At 41.8% G+C, this 23,334-nt stretch overlaps 1 protein-coding gene across 1 annotated transcript in view; it reads left to right on the top strand.

Moving 5' to 3' along the window:
• The window catches only part of pten (phosphatase and tensin homolog), a 111,910-nt gene that overhangs the window by 79,111 nt on the left and 9,465 nt on the right, over nucleotides 1-23,334 (top strand). Inside the window, exons 4-7 of the mRNA XM_033034368.1 lie at nucleotides 8,476-8,519; nucleotides 9,120-9,358; nucleotides 15,112-15,253; nucleotides 17,564-17,730. Coding sequence (XP_032890259.1) covers nucleotides 8,476-8,519; nucleotides 9,120-9,358; nucleotides 15,112-15,253; nucleotides 17,564-17,730 — 592 coding nt within the window. The remainder of the gene's footprint in view (nucleotides 1-8,475; nucleotides 8,520-9,119; nucleotides 9,359-15,111; nucleotides 15,254-17,563; nucleotides 17,731-23,334) is intronic.

Genomic DNA, 23,334 nt, shown 5'->3' on the forward strand with positions numbered 1-23,334 from the left:
AATCTTTTTAAGGCTTGAGCAGAACAGTTGCCATACAAAGCTTTGCATCCGAACAAGATGCTTTCTATGGTGTTTTTCTGGACATTGATGTCATTGGAGACATGTCAAACTTCCTTTATTCTCTGAGGAAGTACTGGGATTGGTGTGCTTTCTTGGCCAGAGTTTAATGTGGTTGGACGAGGTCAAATTGTTCGTGCCATTTACACCTCAGAACTTAACTTCTCGTCTGCCTCCACTTCAGCATTGTTTCGGGCTAAGGAGTGTACTCCGTCCCGTTTGTTGAAATTGATGACCAGCTCCTTGGTTTTGCTGACATTGTGAGAGAAGTTGACTTGACAACATGGTACTAAGCTCTCTGTTTCCTTCCTGTAGTCTGTCTCGTCATTATTTGAGATCCACCACTACTTTGGCGTCATCTGCAAACTTGTAAATGGAGTAGAATTTGGCTGCACAATTGTGAGTGCATAGAGGGCTGAGGACACAACGTTTCAGGTCACCGGTGTTGAGAATTATCCTAGAGGACGTTGTGCGCCATTCTTACTGACTGCAGTCTATGGGTCAAAAAGTCGAGGATCCATTTGCAGAGAGTGGTTCTAAGTACAGGAGTTTTGAGATGACTATGTTTGGAATTATGATGCTGAAGGCGGAGTTATTTTCAATAAATAAGAATCTGATGGAGGTGTCCTAGTTAACCGAATGTTTCAGGGGTAAGTGTAGGACCAGAGACATGTCTGCAGTTGCTGTTGTGGGGGCGTAAGTTGATATGCGCTCTGAACAGATTTTTGAAGCACCAAATTAGTCATTATTGTCTGAAGAAGGACCTGACGTGAAATGACTCCCATCCATATACTCCAGAGATGCTGCCTGGCCCGCTGAGTTACTCCAGCACTGTCTTTTTTAGTCATTGAGACATACTACTTTGTTTCTCTTTGGCCAGAATGATAGTAGTCTAAATACAAGCGGAAACCACAACCAGTTTGATTTTTGACAAAGGTCAGTGGGGTTAGTAAGTGGGTTTTACCAGTGTTTTTAATAAGCTCACATTAGTGGTGTAGCTAGAAAACTTGGTTGTTGGAATCTAAAGAAAGTAACACATTTGGCTCAGTAGTGGGAAAGGTTGTTTTTAAGCGTTTTTTTGCAAGGCTCAAAATAAGGTTCTTAGCTTTTACATATTGTGTATCGTGATTTGGCCTAAAATTCAAGGACCTTGAGATATCCAGGAGGTACAAAAATTGTTGTTGATGCCAAAGAAGGATGCAGGCAATGGGAAGATGTCGATGAACAAGTCAAGTGGTCAGAATGTTGGCAAATGCAATTCTATCCAAAGTGTGAGCTAATGTGGTCAGAATCAAACCCGGTTCTCTGGTGCTGTAGCGCAGCAGCTCTACCACTGTGCTGCAGTAACTGCCCCACCATGTCTTGATTTTGTGAAAACACTCAGTAAATCCAAATATATTTTCACTTGTCTTAGTGTAGATAGACATCAGAATGTACCATGATTGCTAAATCGCTGAACTATATCTTTTCCATTTCACCACTGCATTATTATATATTTTACTTGAATGGCGTGTATAACGTCGGTTTGCCTTGCATTTAATTTTCTATTGTTCGGACCAGTCACATATCTTAACGCACTTCATTGTTTGCCTCTCGTATTTCTGGACTTCTGTGTTGAAACAAGCTGCTTTTTGGGTCCATCTCAGCCTCTCTAGTTCCTCATTCCCACAGGTTCTTTGGGGCATTATTTTCTTGTGCATATAGTCAAGCAGTTGTATCCAGGCCATACTCAAATTTTATCAAGCTTTAATTGCCAAGCAGAAATTGTTCTTGCGCAGCTGATAGTGGCGATCTAAATATCATTGCATGAAAAGTTGTTAGCTGGTGTGTTTGGGTTTGGTATGGCAATTCAGTAAAGTTGGGCTATTATCTATCTATCTTCTATATATTACTGACACTCTCATCTTGTTTGTTTCTATGTGTGCGTGTTTGCCCTCTCTGATTCGGTGATGTCACCAAATTACGCCAAAACGGTGGGTCAGGCAGCATCACTGGAGAAAATGGATAGGTGATGTTTCAAATCAGGGCCCTTCTTCAGACTATCTCCAGAGATGGTGCCCAACCCGTTGAGTTACTCCAGCACTTTTTTTGTTGTCCTTTTTTGTAAACCAGCATCTGCTATTTCTTTTTTCTATTCTCCCCTCTAGTCTGCCACTATTCATTCTTGGAATCATTATCTTACATAAACAAATGGCAATTCCTGATTTATTTTGTTAGTCGCGTACTGTGCAGTTGTTCACCAAATAGATAAAGTGGCTAATGGGGTCAAATAAATTGTTTGCTTCTTGTAGTTCCAGAGTTCTGTGAAAACAATCTAAATTATGGAATGCTCAATGACGGGACCATAATTTAGCCTGTACACTGGTTGCATTTATTGAACAGTTATGTACCGAGTGTCTACAGTTGAGTATAACGGATAGCATTAGTCATCTGGAAACCTGATGCAGCTTGTGTACCTTTACTAAACTTTAATCTAGATCATTTTGACTTTGAAACTGACTCTCATAAAATGATAGCATCTATCTTCAGCCTTTGCCTGCCTAATTAGATTGCAGTAATGTTAAAGGATACATTGCGACGAACTAGTCTGAAGAAAGGTCCCGACTTGAAACGTCGCCTGTCCATGTACTTCTCAGATGCTGCCTCATCCGTTGGATTAATCCAGTCTGAAAAAGGGTCTTGACCTGAAACTTCACCTATTCCTTTTCTCCAGAGATGCTGCCTGACCCGCTGAGTTACTCCAGCTTTTTGTGGCTATCTTCAGTTTAAACCAGTATCTGCAGTTCCTTCTTATACACCGTGAAGTTTCAAATTTCAGTTCAGTGTTACACAGCCTATCTTAATATGAGCAGAGGCTCAATGGACAGATTTAGAGCAGAGTAATTTGGTGGGATTTTTGAGGAATCAAATTGGGCTACCTCTTGTGTAATGCAGTCATTCAGAGACATAAAGAGCCTCAGTTATACTTTTCACAGCAGGCTGCCCCACAAATAGGTCACTGGGAAAGAATGTTTGCCTGGAAACCTATGCCCAGACATTAGTGCCATTGGAACTAAATTTTAAGGCAGAGTCCATCATGTTGCTGCTCCCGGTTTCATGCCTTGTATTGCTACTAACTGGAAATATCTTACCAGAAAAATGAATTTGCAAAGAAAATCATCTGACTTTTCCCAAGACACAATAAACATTGGCAGGTGTACTAAGGAACTGTAGTTGGGGTGGGATTTAGACGTAGTCTGAGGCGTGTTTGCGGCTGGGATTCTCGCGCAAGAAGAATGGGGGTGAGGGCATAGTTTTCGACCATGCACGAGCATGACCACGAGTATGATTAATATGTACTTGTACAAGAAGTTTGGATGAATTATCTTACTGTTTTTACCACTACAATAAAGAAACTATTAATCAAGTGACTGTGTTTGGACGATTCATCTTTCGACGGCTTTGAATGTCTCGGGGAGAGCTCATGGGTGCTTATCGATTATCTTCTGATCCCCTGTCTTCAATTAAAGTGACTAAAGGACTAAATCCTTGAAACAATATAAAAATCTGTCACCACACCAAGTTTGCATCAAGTATTCAAGAAAATATTCATGTGATAAAACCCTGTGAACCAAAATCATCGGCTTGAGACTTTGGCCACAGCCAAGTCATTGGATGGGCGTGCATGTATGACTGTGTATGCTTGGGAGCACTAAAGTTAACGACCATCATACAATGAAGACCGCTTCACCAAGATTTGGAAGGAAGCCCTCATTGTCTACAGAGGAATTGCATCTTTGTAAATCCATTGCACCAAATTCACGGCAGAATGGAAGCCTTGTCATGGTTTACAACCTTAATTCAAGGAAACAGTAGTGAGAGATTAATGTTATTTAGTTTGTTGTTGTCACGTGTACGGTTGCAGTGAAAAGAGCTCCTGTGTGCTAGAGAAAAGACTATACATGATTACATCAAGATGTCCACAGTGTACAGTTACATAAGGAATAACATTTAGTGCAAGATGAAGTCCAGTAAAAACTGAAGTCCAGTGATAACAAATAGTCCATGGGCCTGCGATGAGGTAGATGGTAGATCAGGAGCACTCTCCATTTGGTGATAGGATGGTTCAGTTGCCTCAAACTGTCCCTCAATCTGGAGGTATGCTTTTTGTACCTCTTGCCTGTTGGGAGAGAGAAGAGGGAATGTCCGCGGTGAGATTGGTCCGTGATTATGCTGGTGGCCTTGTCGAGGCAGCGTGAAGCGTACATGGAGTCAATGGAAGAGGGGTTGGTTTGAGTGATGGTTTGGGCTATGTCCACAGCTCTCTGCAATTTCTTGTGATCTTGGGTGGAGCTCATCAGTGATGGTTAATAACAAGTCTCAGTGGAACAACAGCAGCCTGAACAAAGACCTCATCACGACTGGTGGAACCATACACGATATGGCAAGCTCTAAACTTGATATGAACCAGACAAGGACGATCATGGCCATTCTTACTGTCAATGTAAATGCCTCACGTTGTCCAGTTCAAAAATCTCCAGCCGTGGAACACGCCATCAAAAGACTGCAATCATTTTCAGGGAGCAGTGCAAACCTTCATACATGCACACTGTATGCAGTAATTATGGGAATAAAAATGGCATGAGTCAGAATTGCCATTGAACTTAAGACTCAGGAAACCAGTAAAGGTTTTGATATTTTGAGACGCATCAAGCCAACTAAAGTAAAAATGTTTCAGGCAAGGAGAGATATATCATCCTGCTATTGATATTATTCATGCCGTGTGATGCCATTTAATATATTGCTGTATAATATGTATAATATACACACACACACACACACACACACACACACACACACACACACACTATAATATATATATATACACATATATATATATATACAGCAAATATATTATATGTGTGTGTGTGGAGAGAGAGCGAGCGCTTGATGGAACGATTGGAACAAAGAGATGTGCTGGAAATTGCAATCCATTGCACCAAATTCATAGTACATTGCAGTCTCAGCTCAAGGAAACAATCATGTGAGAAGCTAAAAGGAATCAATGGTGGTTAATGATAGGTCTCAGTGTAACAGCAGTGACCTGAACAAAGACCTCATCACACACTCATGGAAGCAGCAGTGAAATAAGCAGCAGCACAAAGTATGGCAAGCCCTTGACTGAATGGTGATCTTGGTCAACACAAAAAGCTGGAGAACTCAGCAGGTCAGACAGCATCTCTGAAGAATAGGAATAGGTGCCTTTTCTGGTCTGAAGAAAGGTCTTGACCCGAAATGTCATCCATTCCTTTACTCCAGAGATGCTGCCTTACCCGCTGAGTTATGCCCCTGTCCCACTTAGGAAACCGGAACGGAAACCTCTGGAGACTTTGCGCCCCACCAAAGGTTTCTGTGCGGTTCCCGGAGGTTCCCAGAGGTTTTTGTCAGTCTCCCTACCTGCTTCAACTACCTGCAACCTCCGGCAACCACCTGCAACCTCCGGGAACCGCACAGAAACCTTGGGTGGGGCGCAAAGTCTCCAGAGGTTTCGTTCAGGTTTCCTAAGTGGGACAGGGGCATTACTATCTTTGGTTTAAAACAGCATCTGCAGTTCCTTCCTGCACATTGTGATCATGGTAATTGAGCCTGTAGTCAATTAAAGCTTTCTCTAGCAAAATTCATCCTTGTGGTGATAACTGCCAAAATGAAATTCACATGTTCTGTTTTATTTTGTGATTGCTGTTGGTAGTGAAAGAGTTTACACTTTGCAAACCGCAGGTGTGGTTTTCAAAGTGTGAAATTCCTCATTACACCAGTGTTGAATGTAGTTGTTCATGTTTCACTTATTGCTTTTATCAGCCAGGTTAAACGATCTCTTCTAGTTTGAAAAATAAAAGGTATGCGGAGAATAAAATTAAGGAAAGAATGAAAATAACAATGACTTTCTTTTGAAGTCACTTGAACATCTTTATGAAACTGATCTTAATTAATCTTTTGCCAAGCAGAAAGTAGGGGGCTCTCTGTTCACAGTTCAATGTTGGTGTGTTTATACGGTCAAGGACACTTGCAGTACAGGTAGTTCTTCTGTAACGCAATAATTGCACTCCTAAAAAGCATTGCAGTATAGAAAATCACATTATTTAAACAATGGTGTCAATGGGGAAAGGGGGGCTGAGAAGCAAGAGTGCTTAAGACTTGCAATAACAACATTTTTATTTACTGCAGAATTTTCAAAAGAGCTTTAAAAGCTATAAGTTTACTTCTACTTCAAGCTAAAAATAGTAAAGGCTGTATGTTACCTTGTGTAATGGAGTGTAGTTGTTTATGTGTCAATGGAAGGGATTGCTTGTCAATTTCAATGGCCACCTAGGGTGAAACTGGCAGACTCTTTGTTCTTGAGTGGTAAATGATTACTGTGGAGAGATATAGAGACCATAAACTGAAATATTTCCCCCCAAGGCAGCTATCTTTCTGTTTGTCAATTTCCAAAGTTCTTTTCACGGGCTCTCTAGTTCCCAATCAAAATCGCGTTATAACTAGTTTGCCCCATGTAATGCAAACAGTGTTCCCTAATTCAATGATTGATTGCATTATATCTATTGGCAATATGCAAACTTCAGTTGTACCAGAACGACCTGTAAATGGGTTTCTTGTTAACATTATCAAGTGTCGACAGCTCTTCACATTTCATTCCCTCTTCTTCTCCACTTCATTGATATACAAGGTATTAGAGAATTAGGTGCCGCAGTATTGCTATTACAATGTCTACGTAGCAGTGAGAAGGAGCATTCTGAATGTTTGAAAACCTGACCAACATATAGAAAATATTCTGTGTACTTCAAGTACAAAAACAAGCCATTTAACCCAGCTTATTTGCCTGTGTTTGTGCTGTATGTTAATGTTCTTATCTCGCTATCTCGCATACTCTCCTACCAATTTTGTCTTTGTAGTGTGGTACTTTGTACTGGGGAATCTCACCATTCCCTTGAATTCATCCATGTCATTTGATTTACCTTGTCCAAGATGTAGTCAGTACCATCTTCCAACCATTTCAAGTTCCTCTTGAATTCCCTGTGAGGCTTATTGGGTACCGTTTAGTATTTATACCCATTGTTTGAAATGCATGTGGGAAATTTTAAGACTTTTGGATAGGTTATCTGTACTCTTCTCATTTCTAATGATAAAATATTGACTGTGCCATTAAACATTCATTAATGCTTAAATAAGCCTTGAACATCTTTGGCATGTTTGCGAAGTGTCTTTTAAGTAATCAACCATGCCAAACCAAGTATTTCAATAGACAATAGACAATAGGTCCAGGAGTAGGCCATTCGGCCCTTCAAGCCAGCACCGCCATTCAATGTGATCATGGCTGATCATCCCTAATCAGTACCCCGTTCCTGCCTTCTCCCCATATCCCCTGACTCCGCTGTCTTTAAGAGCCCTATCTAGCTCTCACTTGAAAGTATTCCGAGAACCGGCCTCCACCGAGGCAGAGAATTCCACACTCACAACTGTGTGAAAAGGTGTTTCCTCATCTCTGTTCTAAATGGCTTACCCCTTATTTCAATGTTCAGGTCCTCAAAGTCCTTGGTTATCATGGTTTCTCAAGGAACAAGGCGGTTTGGACAGCAACAGTGTAATTTCCATGTTAAGCCTTATAAGTATCCTGCCCAGAGAAGTTGCTGAGGTTCTTACTAATACTTCTATAAAACATGTGTCAAAATATGCAAACAATATAGTTTATAAAAATCACTTCATTTCAATGGTGCTTATTAAGTTTGGCCATTTTTTGCTATGAGGGCAAAATAATTAATATTTATCATATTACTCAAAGTTATTAGATCAAGTGGTGTTTACTTACTGCCGACAGTGCAAATGCAGAAGTGATACGCTGCTCAAAGCATTTGAATAAAAATCATTTGGCAAGGTGTTTAGTTTAGAGATACGGCTTCGGCCCACACGAGTCTGCACCGACCAGCAATCCCCGCACACTAACACTATCCTACACACAAGGGATAATTTACCAAGCCAATTAGCCCACAAACCTGTGGAGCAATGCCTAGGCAGGTCAAGGGGAGAATATACAAACTCCGTACAGGCAGCACCGTACAGTCAGGATCGAACCCCTGTCTCTGGCGCTGTAACTCTACTGTTGCCTGTGTTGTTTTTCCCCCAAAGCCAATAAGAGTGGTTCATTTCCAGCAATGACTAATCATACATCTGCCTTTGCCTTATGCTTTTGTGATATTTGGTGCCTAATTGGTTATGCTGGTGTCAGCAAATATTGAGTAATATGTAGGAAGATGATCTTTGGTATGGAACATTATTACTAACCAAATACTGAAAGTATGTTTAATAAGATAAATGCATTGTTAACACAATTTTATATTCTATTTCAGATGTAATGATTAACATGTTTTTAAATTTCCCTTGCAGATGTGCAGAAAGACATTATGATGCTACTAAATTTAATTGCAGAGGTGAGTGAACTATTACTAAAAATCTTCCATTGCAGATTATTATAATGGGTAAAACCTCGTGTTTATCTTACCTTTTGCCAGAGTAGAAATATGTGGAAGTGTGCATAAAAGAGTATAAAAATTGTTGTCATTTAGCATAGGTAACTGATGGTAGAAACCACAATATATTGTACAGATTGATTATATAGCAAGTAAAGTAGCAATAATAATGCTCCCCTTACATTATAATGATTCTAAATCTTAGTGATAGAAGATACAAGTGCATAGCAAAATTATCAAATATATGCATTGGATTCATCTTTCGATACTGAATACCTGTGATCCTAATTTTATTAGAGCAGTTAAATAATGGTGTTGGTACATATAAATAAAGTATATCCTAAATTTCTGTGCAGTATTCTTGTATATTTGTGTTAATGGCCATTTGTGTCATGTTGTAAATTTTTTGAAAAGATCCCAAAGTCTCTACAAAATTGAATATTTAATTTGCGATCAAGTCGTCAATTTTTTTGCTGTGAGCTCCGTGCGGATTATTTGCACAATATCATTGTTCATGTGTTAGCTTATTTTTGTAAATCACTTATCTTTTTTTCTTCTTAGTCGCACAATATCCTTTTGAAGACCACAATCCACCACAGCTAGAACTCATAAAGCCATTTTGTGAAGACCTAGATTACTGGCTGAGTGAAGATGATAATAATGTGGCAGCAATCCATTGCAAAGCTGGAAAGGGACGGACAGGAGTAATGATCTGTGCTTATTTGCTTCATCGTGGCAAATTTTTAAAAGCACAAGAAGCCCTAGAATTCTATGGCCAAGCACGGACTATAGACAAAAAGGTCAGTGGAAGTGGGTTTAGAAGAGTACGGGCCTGTCCCACTTGGCGATTTTTTTAGGCAACTGCCGGCGACTGTCATAGTCGTAGCAGGTCGGCGAAAAACCGGCGACAACCTACGTCATCCCGGCGACAACCTACGACAGCATCTACGTCAGGAGAAGTCAAGCTGCACTCAATGGCGTCAAACCCACTGTTGCTGAAAATTTTTCAACATGTTAAAAATTTAGCGGCGACCAGAAAGACGCTACGACTTTTTGTGCGATTGAGGAGACTACTCTCGGCGAACATAAAAAATCGCTCAAGTGGGACAGGCCCATTTAGTTGTACAAATACGCAACTGTAGTACATGATTGAATAGCAAATTAATATAGAGCTAATATTTGTTCTTAGCATTGGAATTTTGGAAAGGTGTATGAAAATACCGATGTAGCTGATTTATGTGAAATGTCTTCAGTTTAATGAGAAATATCAATATATTTAATTGTCTTTTGCATCGCGCATGATAAATGATATCATTGTATGAGCATTTGACTGAACTTTATTGTAGGAAAATTGGGAATGTGGTGGCGTTACTAACAAGCTGGCACATTCTGTTCTGGAGCAAAACATGGAAGTAAACAGTAATATTTATATGATTTGAGTTTCCTAACACTGAAGAATGGTGGTCTTAAACGCTTTTATGGTTCCAAAATAAGTTGTTTAGCAAAGTAATAAACAAGTGCGATGCAATTCTTTATTCCAACAATTTACAAACCACATTCTGGTCAATTTAAGGAGCTGCATATATTTCTTTAACATTTTTAATATTTAATGCTTAATTTATTTTTTAAATTGTTAATATTCTAGCTGGATGTTTTTTCAACTTTATTGCAGCTTTTGGTATCTTATTCCTTTATTTATGGAAATAAGCAAGTGTTTTAAATAGTGGCCTCAGCTCGATTGGTCACTTCCGGGACTTGCATAAATAGACTCCTAGATCATGGCACACCAGCCAAGTTTATTTAGTTTGTCTCCTGTCACTTTCCTAACCAATTGCATCTCTCTTGCATCTATACATTTAAATTTTATCTGCCATCTGTCTCCCACCTTTATCAGCCTCAGCGTCTTCCCTTTTTCCCAGTTATTAAATTTGTGAGTTTAGTTTCTATCGTTCGTTAGTTTCTTAACCATTGTCTTATCCACATAGTTACAGTATTTTAATCTGATGGAGTTAGTGCATTTTTGGCACAATTTGACAGACTTTTATCAACTACTTTTATAAACCATGACATCAAATTTCCCTTCTTGAACTCTCCCTCTTTTGTTAAGGAACAAAAGTTAGCTAAAAATAATTTGCTTTAAGCCGGCTTAGACTAGATGTTAGTTAGCACTTTAAAGTGCAGGTTTTTTTTCTTCCCCACTGTCTCTGAAAAATTTTCCACTGCTGTTTTTGGCATGCAATGGTTGAAGTTCTCCCTCTCCTCTTTTGAAAAAGAATCGTCAATAGCTGTCATTTTCATATCAAGGGTGTCTTGGAAGATTTTGGCCAGAGACTGCAGTTTCTACCTATGCTTCCTTTAGTAATCTAGGATGCTTCAGATGACATTCTACCTTTTAACTGACTGAGGTGTCGTGGGCCGAACTCAACAAAACACCAGTGAAAGGAGGTGCCCACTTGATAACCCCAATGAAAGCGAATGGTATGTTAGCTTTCATAGCAAAAGGATTTGAGTACAGGAGCAGGGAGGTTCTACTGCAGTTGTACAGGGTCTTGGTGAGACCACACCTGGAGTATTGCGTACAGTTTTGGTCTCCAAATCTGAGGAAGGACATTATTGCCATAGAGGGAGTGCAGAGAAGGTTCACCAGACTGATTCCTGGGATGTCAGGACTGTCTTATGAAGAAAGACTGGATAGACTTGGTTTATACTCTCTAGAATTTAGGAGATTGAGAGGGGATCTTATCGAAACTTACAAAATTCTTAAGGGGTTGGACAGGCTAGATGCAGGAAGATTGCTCCCGATGTTGGGGAAGTCCAGGACAAGGGGTCACAGCTTAAGGATAAGGGGGAAATCCTTTAAAACCGAGATGAGAAGAACTTTTTTCACACAGAGGGTGGTGAATCTCTGGAACTCCCTGCCACAGAGGGTAGTCGAGGCCAGTTCATTGGCTATATTTAAGAGGGAGTTAGATGTGGCCCTTGTGGCTAAGGGGATCAGAGGGTATGGAGAGAAGGCAGGTACGGGATACTGAGTTGGATGATCAGCCATGATCATATTGAATGGCGGTGCAGGCTCGAAGGGCCGAATGGCCTACTCCTGCACCTAATTTCTATGTTCTATGTCTATGATATACTGGCATCTACAAGATTAGTTTGTATGTGTTTGTTAATATGTAGTCAGCTTATAATTGAATATGGAGTTAGTTATTGTCCTATAGCATAAGTGTGTATAGGAAGTTTACATACTCTGTATAGAAAGGAACTGTAGATGCTGGTTTAAACTGAAGATAGACAAAAAAATGCTGGAGTAACTCAGCGGGGCAGGCAGCATCTCTGGAGAGAAGGAATGGTTGGTTTGAAGAAGGGTCTCGAAAGGTCACCCATTCTCTCCAGAGAAGCTGTCTGTCCCGCTGAGTTACTCCAGCATTTTGTGTCTATCTTCAGTTTAGATGCTACTTTGGCTTTGGGCTTGGTTTTCTTCGTTGAGTGCTTATCCTGGTGTTATAGCACACATACTTTGTGTTTTAAAAGTAATTTAATATGCTGCAAACCCTTGTAGAGACAGTTCATTATCCACTTTCATACTTCTGATTGAAGTATGATTAGCGGTGTCCTCTGTGCTGAGGCCAATGCAACTGCCTTCCATATGATTTATTTTATCGCTAATTTCCCCATTCTTTACAAGTGTTGCCTTTTTAATCCATTTATTATTGATAAGGTTATCATGATTATCCATGATTTTAATGTTCCTTTTTTTATATTTTGGATAAGTCTCATTACCCTTTATTTTCCTTTCAATTTTTCTGTACTTACTATATTTAGGTTGGTTCACCATTGTGACCAATCATTCATTAAAATACCTTTAATCGTCAGGGAAGGTTTAGTTTTGGAAACTCTTCCTTTCCTCTTCATTGTACTCAAACTATTACGCTTTGCTCATTTATTATTTGTAATTATTTAGAGCTGCACAGAATCATGGCTGGTAGTGCTGTCACCTCACCTTACTGCTACTCGTGTGTAGGTAGTGGATTGGGATAACACAGAACTAGTGTGAATGGGTGACCTCTGGTCAGCGTGAACTCAGTGTGCCGAAGGGCCTGTTTCCATGCTGTACCTCTATACTAATCTAAACTTTCTTTCTAATCCACCTGGACTAGAACCATAATCAAACCACTGAAGGTACCTTCTGATGAATATGTTCACATTTGAGTGCTCCTTGATTTTTTTCAATATCAATTACTCCCACAATATCTGGTATTCATTTTCGTTTTGTAGTGTTTACCAATGTTGTTTGTTCTTGGTCTTTGTATTTAGTTTGGGAACTCCAGAAGCTAAATATGCTTTAGAAGTATACTTTAGATATATACTCCAGAAGCAAAATATTTAATGGTTTAATTACAATAATGTTAATTTCATCCTGGTTTAATAATTTTAGAGCATTTATCAGCAAATTCCCACCCATTTAGTTAAGATTAACTTAGGCTGTTGATAGACACACAATGCTGGAGTAACTCAATGGGTCAGGCAGATTTCTGGAGAAAAATAATACGTGGCATTTCGGGTTGAGACCCATCTGTCTCAACCCAAAATGTCACCTGTTCCTTTTTAAGTTAGACCACGCATTACAAGATAGTGCCAATATATTTCCAAAAAAATCACCTGATATATCACGGCGGCACAGTGGCGTAGCGGTAAAGCTACTGCCTTACAGCGCCAGAGACCTGGATTCAATCCTGACTATGGGTGCTTGTCTGTATGAAGTTTTACGTTCTCCCTGTGGCCCCCATGGATTTTCTCCTAGATCTTCGATTTTCTCTCACACTCCATAGACGTGAAGGTTTGTAGCTTAATTGGCTTGGTATAAAAATGTAAATTGTCCCGAGTGTGTGTAGGATAGTGTTAGCGTTCGGGTATCGCTGGTCGGTGCTTGACTCGGTGAGCCGATTTCCGCGCTGTATCACTGAACTAAAACTAAACTTAAAGAATCACTTCACTAGAGGTGGAAGTGCTTTCCATGCACTTGCTGCCCTCTCCTTTGCAGGTAGTATTTGTTGTGTCTTGGGAGATGCTGCAAAGCACTTAGTAGACAATACATGCTGCGGGCATCGTTTCACAGCATGAAAAGCATAAATGTTTAAAATAATGGATGAAATATCCCTACGCTGCTTCGCCGGAGTGCTATTGAAGCTGCACACATGTTCCATCAATTTCTTGACACACTTGCTCTAGATTGTGAAAGGCTTTTGTGTTATTAATAAAGACAACAGCCTCTTAATGTGTAAGAAGGAACTGCAGATGCTGGTTTAAACCGAAAAGCTGGAGGAACCCAGCGGGTCAGGCAGCATCTCCGGAGAAAATGGATTGGTGACCTTTCGGGTCGGGACCCTTCACCATTTTCGTCAGCGATGCTGCCTGACCCGTTGAGCTAATCCAGCATTTTGTGTCTATCTTTAAATATAAACTAGTATCTGCAGTTCATTTTTATTTTAGCCTCTTCTTTAATGTCAGCAAGACAAAGCAGCTTCACCGAAGCCACGGCTAAAACACGATACCAATCCCCTTTATTCCTTCAGAGATTAGGGAAGCTCAGCATCTCCCATGACTCTTGCCAGCTTTTACAGATGCATCGTAGAAAGCATACTATTGGGTTGCATTACACAGCTTGGTTTGTGTACAGCTCTGCCCAAGACGGCAAAGAATTACAGGGAGCGCTGTCCATCAAGCCTTCTGTACCTTGGCATTTCAAGTGCTCGTCTAAGTTATGCTTCACGTAATCTCTGCATTCCTCTGTGAGGTCGCCATTCATTTTCTAGATTAAAATAAACTAACCCAGCCTATCCAGTCAGTCCTTGTAACTCAAATGCTTCATCCCAGGAGCACATTCTGGTGAATTTCCTCGGCACTGCACCTTCTCTGGTGCAACCACATTCTTAAATCACTAACTTTACGCAAGAATATTTCATAAGATCATGAGTGATAGGAGCAGAATTAGGCCATTTGGCCCATCAAGTCTCCTCTGCCGGTACACAAAATTGCTGGGGAAACTCAGCGGGTGCAGCAGCATCTATGGAGCGAAGGAAATAGGCGACGTTTCGGGCCGAAACCCTTCTTCAGACTCGTCTCCTCTGCCGTTCAATCATGGCTGTTCTATCTCTCCCTCCTAACCCGATTCTCCTGCCTTCTCCCCATAACCTCTGACATCTGTACTAATCAAGAATCTATCTAACTCTGCCTGTAAAATATCCACTGACGGCCTCCACAGTCTTCCGTGGTAAAGAATTCCACAGATTCACCACCATCTGATATTATTGTTTGTCTTGCTTTTAGTGCACTGGTCGTACACTGTCTGTCGTCTCAAATATGTTATATTACTGAGCGGAGAATTTGGTCCATGCTAATTGATGCGGTGAAACTATAGAATATGGCGTCATCTTTTTTGCTCCTGTTGCCAGATGTAAACTCGCTGCCATTTTACTCGGGGTCTAGAATTTGAGCTACTCAAAGCAATGATGCTGTATTATTCAATAATGCATACATTTTTGTTTTTCTTCAGGGCGTAACAATTCCTAGCCAGAGGCGCTATGTATATTATTACAGCTATCTTTTGAAGCACAGATTGGATTACAAACCAGTGGCATTACTGTTTCACAAGATGCAGTTTGAAACTGTTCCAATGTTCAGTGGTGGAACATGCAGTAAGTTTTAATTCCTTTTCAGAGATCAGAGATAATGCGAAAGGTAATATTATTACATTGCTGCTTCAGGTTTATGGTGGTCAGATTTGTTGATCAGTTAGAATTGAAATGCAGAAAATTATCTAAGCAAAGCTCTCGCATATTCTCAACAACATTTAAACTATAAGCATTTTAAACTGACCATTCCAATGCTAGTTAGCATTGTTTGCCCAATAACCTATTAGACTGCTCAACTGAGAAAAATCTGAAAAAAAATTATTGAATAGTCATTTATGAGGCTATGTGGAATATACCCAGATTATAAGGTCATGAATCATAAAGCTATAAGTGATAGGAGCAGAATTAGGCCATTCGGCCCATCAAGTCTACTCCGCCATTCAATCGTGGCTGATCTATCTCCCTCCTAACCCCTTTCTCCTGCCTTCTTCCCATAACCCCTGACACCAGTACTAATCAAGAATCTATCCATCTCTGCCTTAAACATATCCATAGATTTGGCCTCCACAGCCTTCAGTGGCAAAGAATTGCACAGATTCGCCACCCTCTGACGAAAGATATTCCTCCTCATCCCCTTCCTAAAGGAATGTCCTTTAATTCTGAGGCTATGACCTCTAGTCCTAGACTCTCCCTCCAGTAGAAATATCCTCTTCACTCTATCCAAGCCTTTCACATTTCGGTACGTTTCAATGAGGTCCCCCTCATTCTTCTAACCTCCAGCGAGCACAGGCCCAGTGCCGTCAAACACTCATCATATGTTAACCCACTCAATCCTGGGATAGTTTGGGAGGGACTAAAACTAAAGTTTGAGCAGATTGCTGCTCCACATTTTACCCACAGAGCTATTGATTAATACATAAAACTTAATTCAGGTGGTCAATACCGCGTAGGGTGATGGTGGAGTGATAACAGTTGACTGCTCCTTAAGATTGATTTGTGCGTACCAAACTAAGTCCTATTAGCTGTGGTGATCTATTAACTGTATGTGCAGGATGTGAATTGGCTGGAAATAATTATTGCTATTTTCAACAAAAAAAATTATTTGGCAATTTCATTTCCTGCTGTTCCTAAAATTTCAATTAGCAACTTGAATATTTTGGAGATAGACATAAACTGTTGGAGTAACTCAGCGGGGCAGGCAGCATCTCTGGAAAGAAGGAAAGGGTGACGTGTCGGGTCGAGACCCTTCTTCAGGTTGAGAGTCAGGGGGGAGGGAGTCTTGAGATATGGAGGGGTATGGTGCGAAAACGACAGATTAAAGCAGACAATGATAAGAAATGTAGAATGGTTCTTTGTTAGCTATGGGGAAGGTGACAAGGATGCATACGATCAGTAAAATTAATCCAAAATTAATATTTTGGAACCCCATTGCAGCTTGAATATGTCTATTTACAAACCAATTTACAAACTGGGCTTCTCTGAAATGCCAAATTATATAAATATTTCACAATAGTATAACCTGACTTCATGTAGGGTCCATTGTAAGAAAGGTTTTTATTCTCCGGACAGAGTAGATTTACACCAATATCCCACAATTACAAGGCCATGTGCTAACTCGCTCTACTATTGTTATTCTTCCTTTCCCACTCAAAACATATCTTTTAAAAAGACGATTCACATTTAACCGGACTTTCACAAGTTTCTGACAAATGCTCAAATTGATTTGTTTCAAATCCTTTGACACAGTTGAGAAATGTTAGTTTCTATAGTTGTGAACAGTTTGGCACATCCTACTCCTGTTTCACTAAAAAAGATGTGCTTTAGAACGATTCTAATACAAGCAAGTGAACAGAGAATGCAATAATGGAGCGACGAATGCAAAATTTCCTTTCGTTTTTCAGGATCATGCAATGCTGATTCCCATAATTTTTGCTTAATTGCATGCCTTTATATATAAAAGTGAAACTAAAAATTACACCACGTGAATTTCTGAATTATGAATTCACTTTTTATAGCATGCCCTTTTATATACGAGGAGCTCATGATCAACCATTATGGAGATGGTTTATTTTTGCAGCTGAGTTACTGGAAGATAAATGCTATGGCAGATTATATCTATGATATTGATTGACTTTATTGTCACATGTGAAATTCTTTGCATGCACACGCAAGGTAGTTGCCGTGTAATGGGCACTTAGAAAGTTACATAGTATCCTGCTCCAAGTCCTCTTCTTCTCCCTCCATCACGGCTGTCCCCCCCCCCCCCCACGCGGGGTCCTCCTTTGTTCTTCCCTCCCACCCCCACGCCAATCCTCAAACAAATACCTTTAAGTTTGGAAAGACTGAAAAGCTAAATATTTTATTTATTCTTAGATCCTATGTTTGTGGTGTCGCAACTAAAGGTGAAGATCTTCACTTCCTCTTTGGGACCGACCAGGCGTGAAGAAAAGTACATGTATTTTGAGTTTCCTCAAGCTCTGCCAGTATGTGGAGATATTAAAGTGGAATTCTTCCACAAACAGAACAAGATGATGAAAAAGGTTTGTTTTTATTCATTATTAAGTCATTACATGTCAACGGTACAACTAGCTTATTGTACACCAAAGAGTGACATCTTTTTTTTTTGTGGAGTTTCATGTTTCAATTTCCATGGCGTTTACAAGATGAGTACAAATATAAATAATCATAACATTTTCTACTTGTTTGATTTTTTTTTCATTCCTCCAATTTAATCATCACTTGAATTTGAATTTGATTCCTTTATTGTCATTGAAATTACGTTGCCTGCAGTCATACACAATAATAATAAATAACAAAACATACAATAAACACAAATTAACATCCACCACAGTGAGTTCACCAAGCACCTCCTCACTGTGATGGAGGCAAAAGTCTTAGTCTCTATCTCTTCCCTCCTTGTTCTCACTCTGCGCTGAGGCGACCCAGGCCGAAGATGCCGCCCTCCAGTCCAGCGGACCTCCGTGGTGATGTCGCCGATGCCGAAAGCCGGAACGCCGTCTCCGCTCCGAGTCGGCCCGCCACAGCCTCTCAGCTCCGAGTCCCGCTGCCTCAGCGAGTCGGGCCACCGCTGCATCAGCTCCGAGTCCCGCTGCATCAGCTCCGAGTCCCGCTGCCTCAGCGAGTCGGGCCACCACTGCATCAGCTCCGAGTCCCGCTGCCTCAGCTCCGAGTCCCGCTGCCTCAGCGAGTCGGGCCACCACTGCATCAGCTCCGAGTCCCGCTGCCTCAGCTCCGAGTCCCGCTGCCTCAGCTCCGGGTCCCGCTGCCTCAGCTCCGAGTCCCGCTGCATCAGCTCCGGGTCCCGCTGCCTCAGCTCCGAGTCCCGCTGCATCAGCTCCGGGTCCCGCTGCCTCAGCTCCGAGTCCCGCTGCATCAGCTCCGGGTCCCGCTGCCTCAGCTCCGAGTCCCGCTGCATCAGCTCCGGGTCCCGCTGCTTCAGCTCCGAGTCCCGCTGCCTCAGCTCCGAGTCCCGCTGCCTCAGCTCCGAGTCCCGCTGCCTCAGCGAGTCGGGCCACCGCTGCATCAGCTCCGAGTCTCGCTGCATCAGCTCCGAGTCTCGCTGCATCAGCTCCGAGTCCCGCTGCATCAGCTCCGAGTCCCGCTGCTTCAGCTCCGAGTCCCGCTGCCTCAGCTCCGAGTCCCGCTGCCTCAGCTCCGGGTCCCGCTGCCTCAGCGAGTCGGGCCACCGCTGCATCAGCTCCGAGTCCCGCTGCATCAGCTCCGAGTCCCGCTGCCTCAGCTCCGAGTCCCGCTGCCTCAGCTCCGGGTCCCGCTGCCTCAGCGAGTCGGGCCACCGCTGCATCAGCTCCGAGTCTCGCTGCATCAGCTCCGAGTCCCGCTGCATCAGCTCCGAGTCCCGCTGCATCAGCTCCGAGTCCCGCTGCATCAGCTCCGAGTCTCGCTGCATCAGCTCCGAGTCTCGCTGCATCAGCTCCGAGTCCCGCTGCATCAGCTCCGAGTCTCGCTGCATCAGCTCCGAGTCCCGCTGCATCAGCTCCTAGTCCCGCTGCCTCAGCTCCGGGCCGCTGCCGAAAGCTGGAATGCCGCATCAGCGAGTCGGGCCGCCGCCGCTACAGCCCTTCAAAATAATTCAAAATAAAATAGCACTTTACTAATTGAAATGTAATTTATTTGGCAAAAAAAAAAGCACAATACTAACCATTGCCAGACAACAATATAACTGTGAGGCATTGTAAAGATCCAGGGGCTTTAAACAGGATCTGTGGAAAATGTAAACAAAATGTCCTCTGGTCTGAGCCGTTGCAGCTCAGTTTAGTTTAGAGATATAGCGCGGAAACAGGCTCTTTGCTACCGATTAGGTGGTCCCTACACATTAACACTATCCTACACACGCACTAGGGACATTTTTTACATTATTTTACACCAAGCCAATGAACCTGCAAACCTGTACGCCTTTGGAGTGTGGGAGGAAACCAAAGATCTCGGAGAAAACCCATGCAGGTCACTGGGAGAACACACAAACTCTGTACATACAGCACCCAGGATCAAACCTGGGTCTCTGGCGCTGTAAGGCAATAACTCTACCACTGTGCCACCATGCCTCCCGCTTGGACAAGCAAGGCTGAAAATCCACTTGTGTTATCTAATCTGTCTTGATATCATCTAGTTTTACAATAGAAATTTTATTTCTATTTGTGATGCTGGACATTTAAGGAAAATTCTCTTGCTTGTAGTTTTCTCCCACTCATAATAAAATTACCATTTTGAGGCAATTATTACTTGGAAATATGTCCTTTGTTTGAAATGCGAAAATACCACAACAGTGGCTGAATTTCAAGTTACCTGAGGCAAAGAACTGAAAAATTCATGTTCCCTCAAAGACAGCGTGGTCAATTTTTGGCAACATATCAGAGGAATGTACAGTTGTTAACTCTCTCTTATTGTCTTCAAATTATGTGCATTATCAGATACAGTGAACAAACAATAATCCAACAATGCATTTTAACTAGTTTTATTTAATTCCGAATATCTTTTTTGCTGTTGTTGCAACTGACATATTTTGCCATTTTATTTTTGTTTTGCATGACTGGAATTTTTCATAATTAAAGATGTGTTAGCTCACAATTGCATGTGTAATGAATCTCTGTGCTAGAGCATAAACTAATGCAGCGAGTCAGGCCCAGAACTCCATTCTTGGTACCTGTGTTCAGATTAATATGATTGCAATCTCTTTCAGAATTCTGCAAAAACTGCAGAATTTTATAACACAAAAGTTATTGTTCAGTTCGTTGTGTTCGCTGACTATATATGCTGCAGAAATGCTTCCTGCTCTTTGGTTGTAACTTTATATCTTCCTATGCAACGGATTGCTTACCATTTTTGGTGTTCTCTACAGCTCCAATATCTATCCTGTATCAGTAAATATCAATTCTGGTGTTCCAATCCAAATCGTTAAAAATATTATGTGAAATATACCCACATTTCCAACTTCTCCTTTAACCTTTTGCATTTATGAAATGTGTATCAGTTTACATTAACTAATTATTTGGTTATGACACCATTGCCTCAAATTTCTAATTAATTGTTAATCCGGTGTGGCGGCGCCTTGTGGCAGCGGCTCGACTGCAGTCCGTCTGTCGTCTTCTTGTCCTGTTAGGTGTATGTTTTTGGTTTTAGTTTTACTTTATTTTTAGCTGTGTATATGTGGGGGAGGTGGGGTGGGGGAAACTTTTTAATCTCTTCCCTGAACAGGGACGCGACCTTTTCCCTGTCGAGTCTCCGTTGTTGTTGGAGCCTAACATCGTGGAGCTGGCGGCTCCAACCGGAATCGACCTGGGGCTCCAGTCGCAGAGCCTGCAAACTCACCATGGCTGACTTCGGAGCGCGGAGCACTTTGGTGGCGCGCGGCTGCTTCGGAGGCTTCGGTTGCAGGCCCTGTGGACGGTAACATCGGGAGCTCACGGATCCCCGGTGGTAGACCGCTTTTCGGAGCTCCCGCAGCGGCAACTTCGCCCGCCCGAATTGAGGGGTTTAAATCGACCCAGAGCGGGGCCTGACATCGCCCAGCGCGGCTTAAAAGGCCGCGGGACTTACCATCGCCTGCCGGGGGCTCTAACATCAAGAGCCTCGATCAGCTCGATGCAGCAGTTTGACTGCGGGAGAAGAATACAGAACAGAGCACAGGGAAGAGATAAGACTTTTGCCTTCCATCACAGTGAGGAGGTGTTTGGAGATTCACTGTGATGGATGTTTGTGTGAAATTGTGTTAATCGTGTGTTTTGGTTTTTTGCTGTTATGACTGCAGCAACGAACATTTTGATTGAGCCTTGTTGTTTAAATGACAATAAATGGCATTCTATTCTATTCTATTCTAATCACGGAGGCAATTGGACAGCTGATTCTGGGAGAGAAAAAAGTTGGAAGGTATTCTGAGTGTGGAACTAAGATCTGTTGTTTGGATTGTGATTTAGTCTGTATTTGATTATAGATTAGGAGCCGAGTGCTTAACTAGTCTTGTGACTTCAGTGTTAACATTGATGATCTAAACTCACACATTTAAACATGCATGCAATCATATGTACAATTTTTTTGTAAGTAGATAAGTACAGATAGACAATGGGCGTTACAGTACAAATTGTCATGTGTAACTGGGCTCTCTTTTTAAAAATTGGCCCGTTATAGATTACTCGTGACCGTTGTTCATCGAACTACAGCTTGGCATTCAACGCTATTGTCTCTTCCATGCTCCGTGTAAAATCAGGGAACTGGGCCTCTGCTCCTCCCAATGCAACTGGATCCTCAACTTCCTTATTAGCAGACCTCAATCTCAGTACCGATTGACAACTTCTAGTTGAGCATCAGGACAGGGCCACCTTGATCAGCCCCCTGACCTACTTTCTACACCCTTGACTGTAGCTAGACCTGGCTCCAAATCCACCTTTAACTTTATCGAAGATAGACACAAAAAGCTGGAGTAATTCAGCGCGTCAGACAGCATCTCTGGAGAAAAAGAATAGGTGACGTTTCGGATTGAGACCCTTCTTCAGTCCATCTCCAGAGATGCTGTCTGGCCCGCTGAGCTTTTTGTGTCTATCTTCGGTTTAAACCAGCATCTGCAGTTCTTTCCTACACTTTAAATTTATCAATGATACCAACGTTGTTGTATGTAGAACAGATAATGCCAAGTCAGAATACTGGAAGGAGATACATAACATAGTTCAGAGATACCAGAATAACAATCTTGCCCTGAACATTCAGAAGACCCAAGAAGGTCATTTTGACTACAGATAGGATATACTGAGGGAACTATGCCCCAATCCTCATCGGCCGAATGGCAGTGACAAGGATCAATAGCTTCATGTTATTTGGGCATTCACATCTCTGACCTGCTCTGGGCCCAGCACATTGTTGCATTCACTAAGAAAGCTCGCCAATGCCTCCCTTCTCAGAAGTTTAAGAAGATCTTCTTTAGTCAAAGGGTGGTGAATCTGTGGAAATCTTTGCCACAGAAGGCTGTGGAGGCTATCAGTGGATATTTTTAAGGCAGAGATAGATTTTTGATTAGTACAGGTGTCAGAGGTTATGGGGAGAAGGCAGGAGAATGGGGTTAGGAGGGAGAGATAGATCAGCCATGATTGAATGGCGAAGTAGACTTAATGGGCTGAATGGCCTAATTCTACTCCAGTGACATGACCGTATGAGATTCAGCATGTCACCGAATATGCAGGATTCATTGCCACAGACAGCTGTGGAACCCAAGTCAATTGATATTTTTAAGGCATTGATTGACAGATTCTTGATCAGTAAGTGTATCATGGGTTATGGGAGAAGGCAGGAGAATGGAATGGAGATGGAAAGATAGATCAGCCATGATTGTGTAGCGGAGTAGACCTAAAGGCCTCATTTTGCTCCTAGAATTTATGAATACTCTTGAACTTCTACAAGTGTACGGTAGAGAGAATACTGACTGGTTGCCACAAAACCTGGTTCGTAACTCGAGCGCTCAGCCAAGAGGAAATCGATAGAAAGTGGTGTAATTGCCAAGTCCATTCTAACCTCCCCAACATAGAGATCTACAGGAAGTGCTGCTTTAAAAAGGTAGCAAATATCATCAAAGGCTATTTGCACCACCCTATGCAAGGTTCTCTTCCTGTTGCTGCCAT

The sequence above is a fragment of the Amblyraja radiata genome, chromosome 15 (assembly GCF_010909765.2).
Source record: "Amblyraja radiata isolate CabotCenter1 chromosome 15, sAmbRad1.1.pri, whole genome shotgun sequence".
NCBI classification, from domain to species: domain Eukaryota; kingdom Metazoa; phylum Chordata; class Chondrichthyes; order Rajiformes; family Rajidae; genus Amblyraja; species Amblyraja radiata.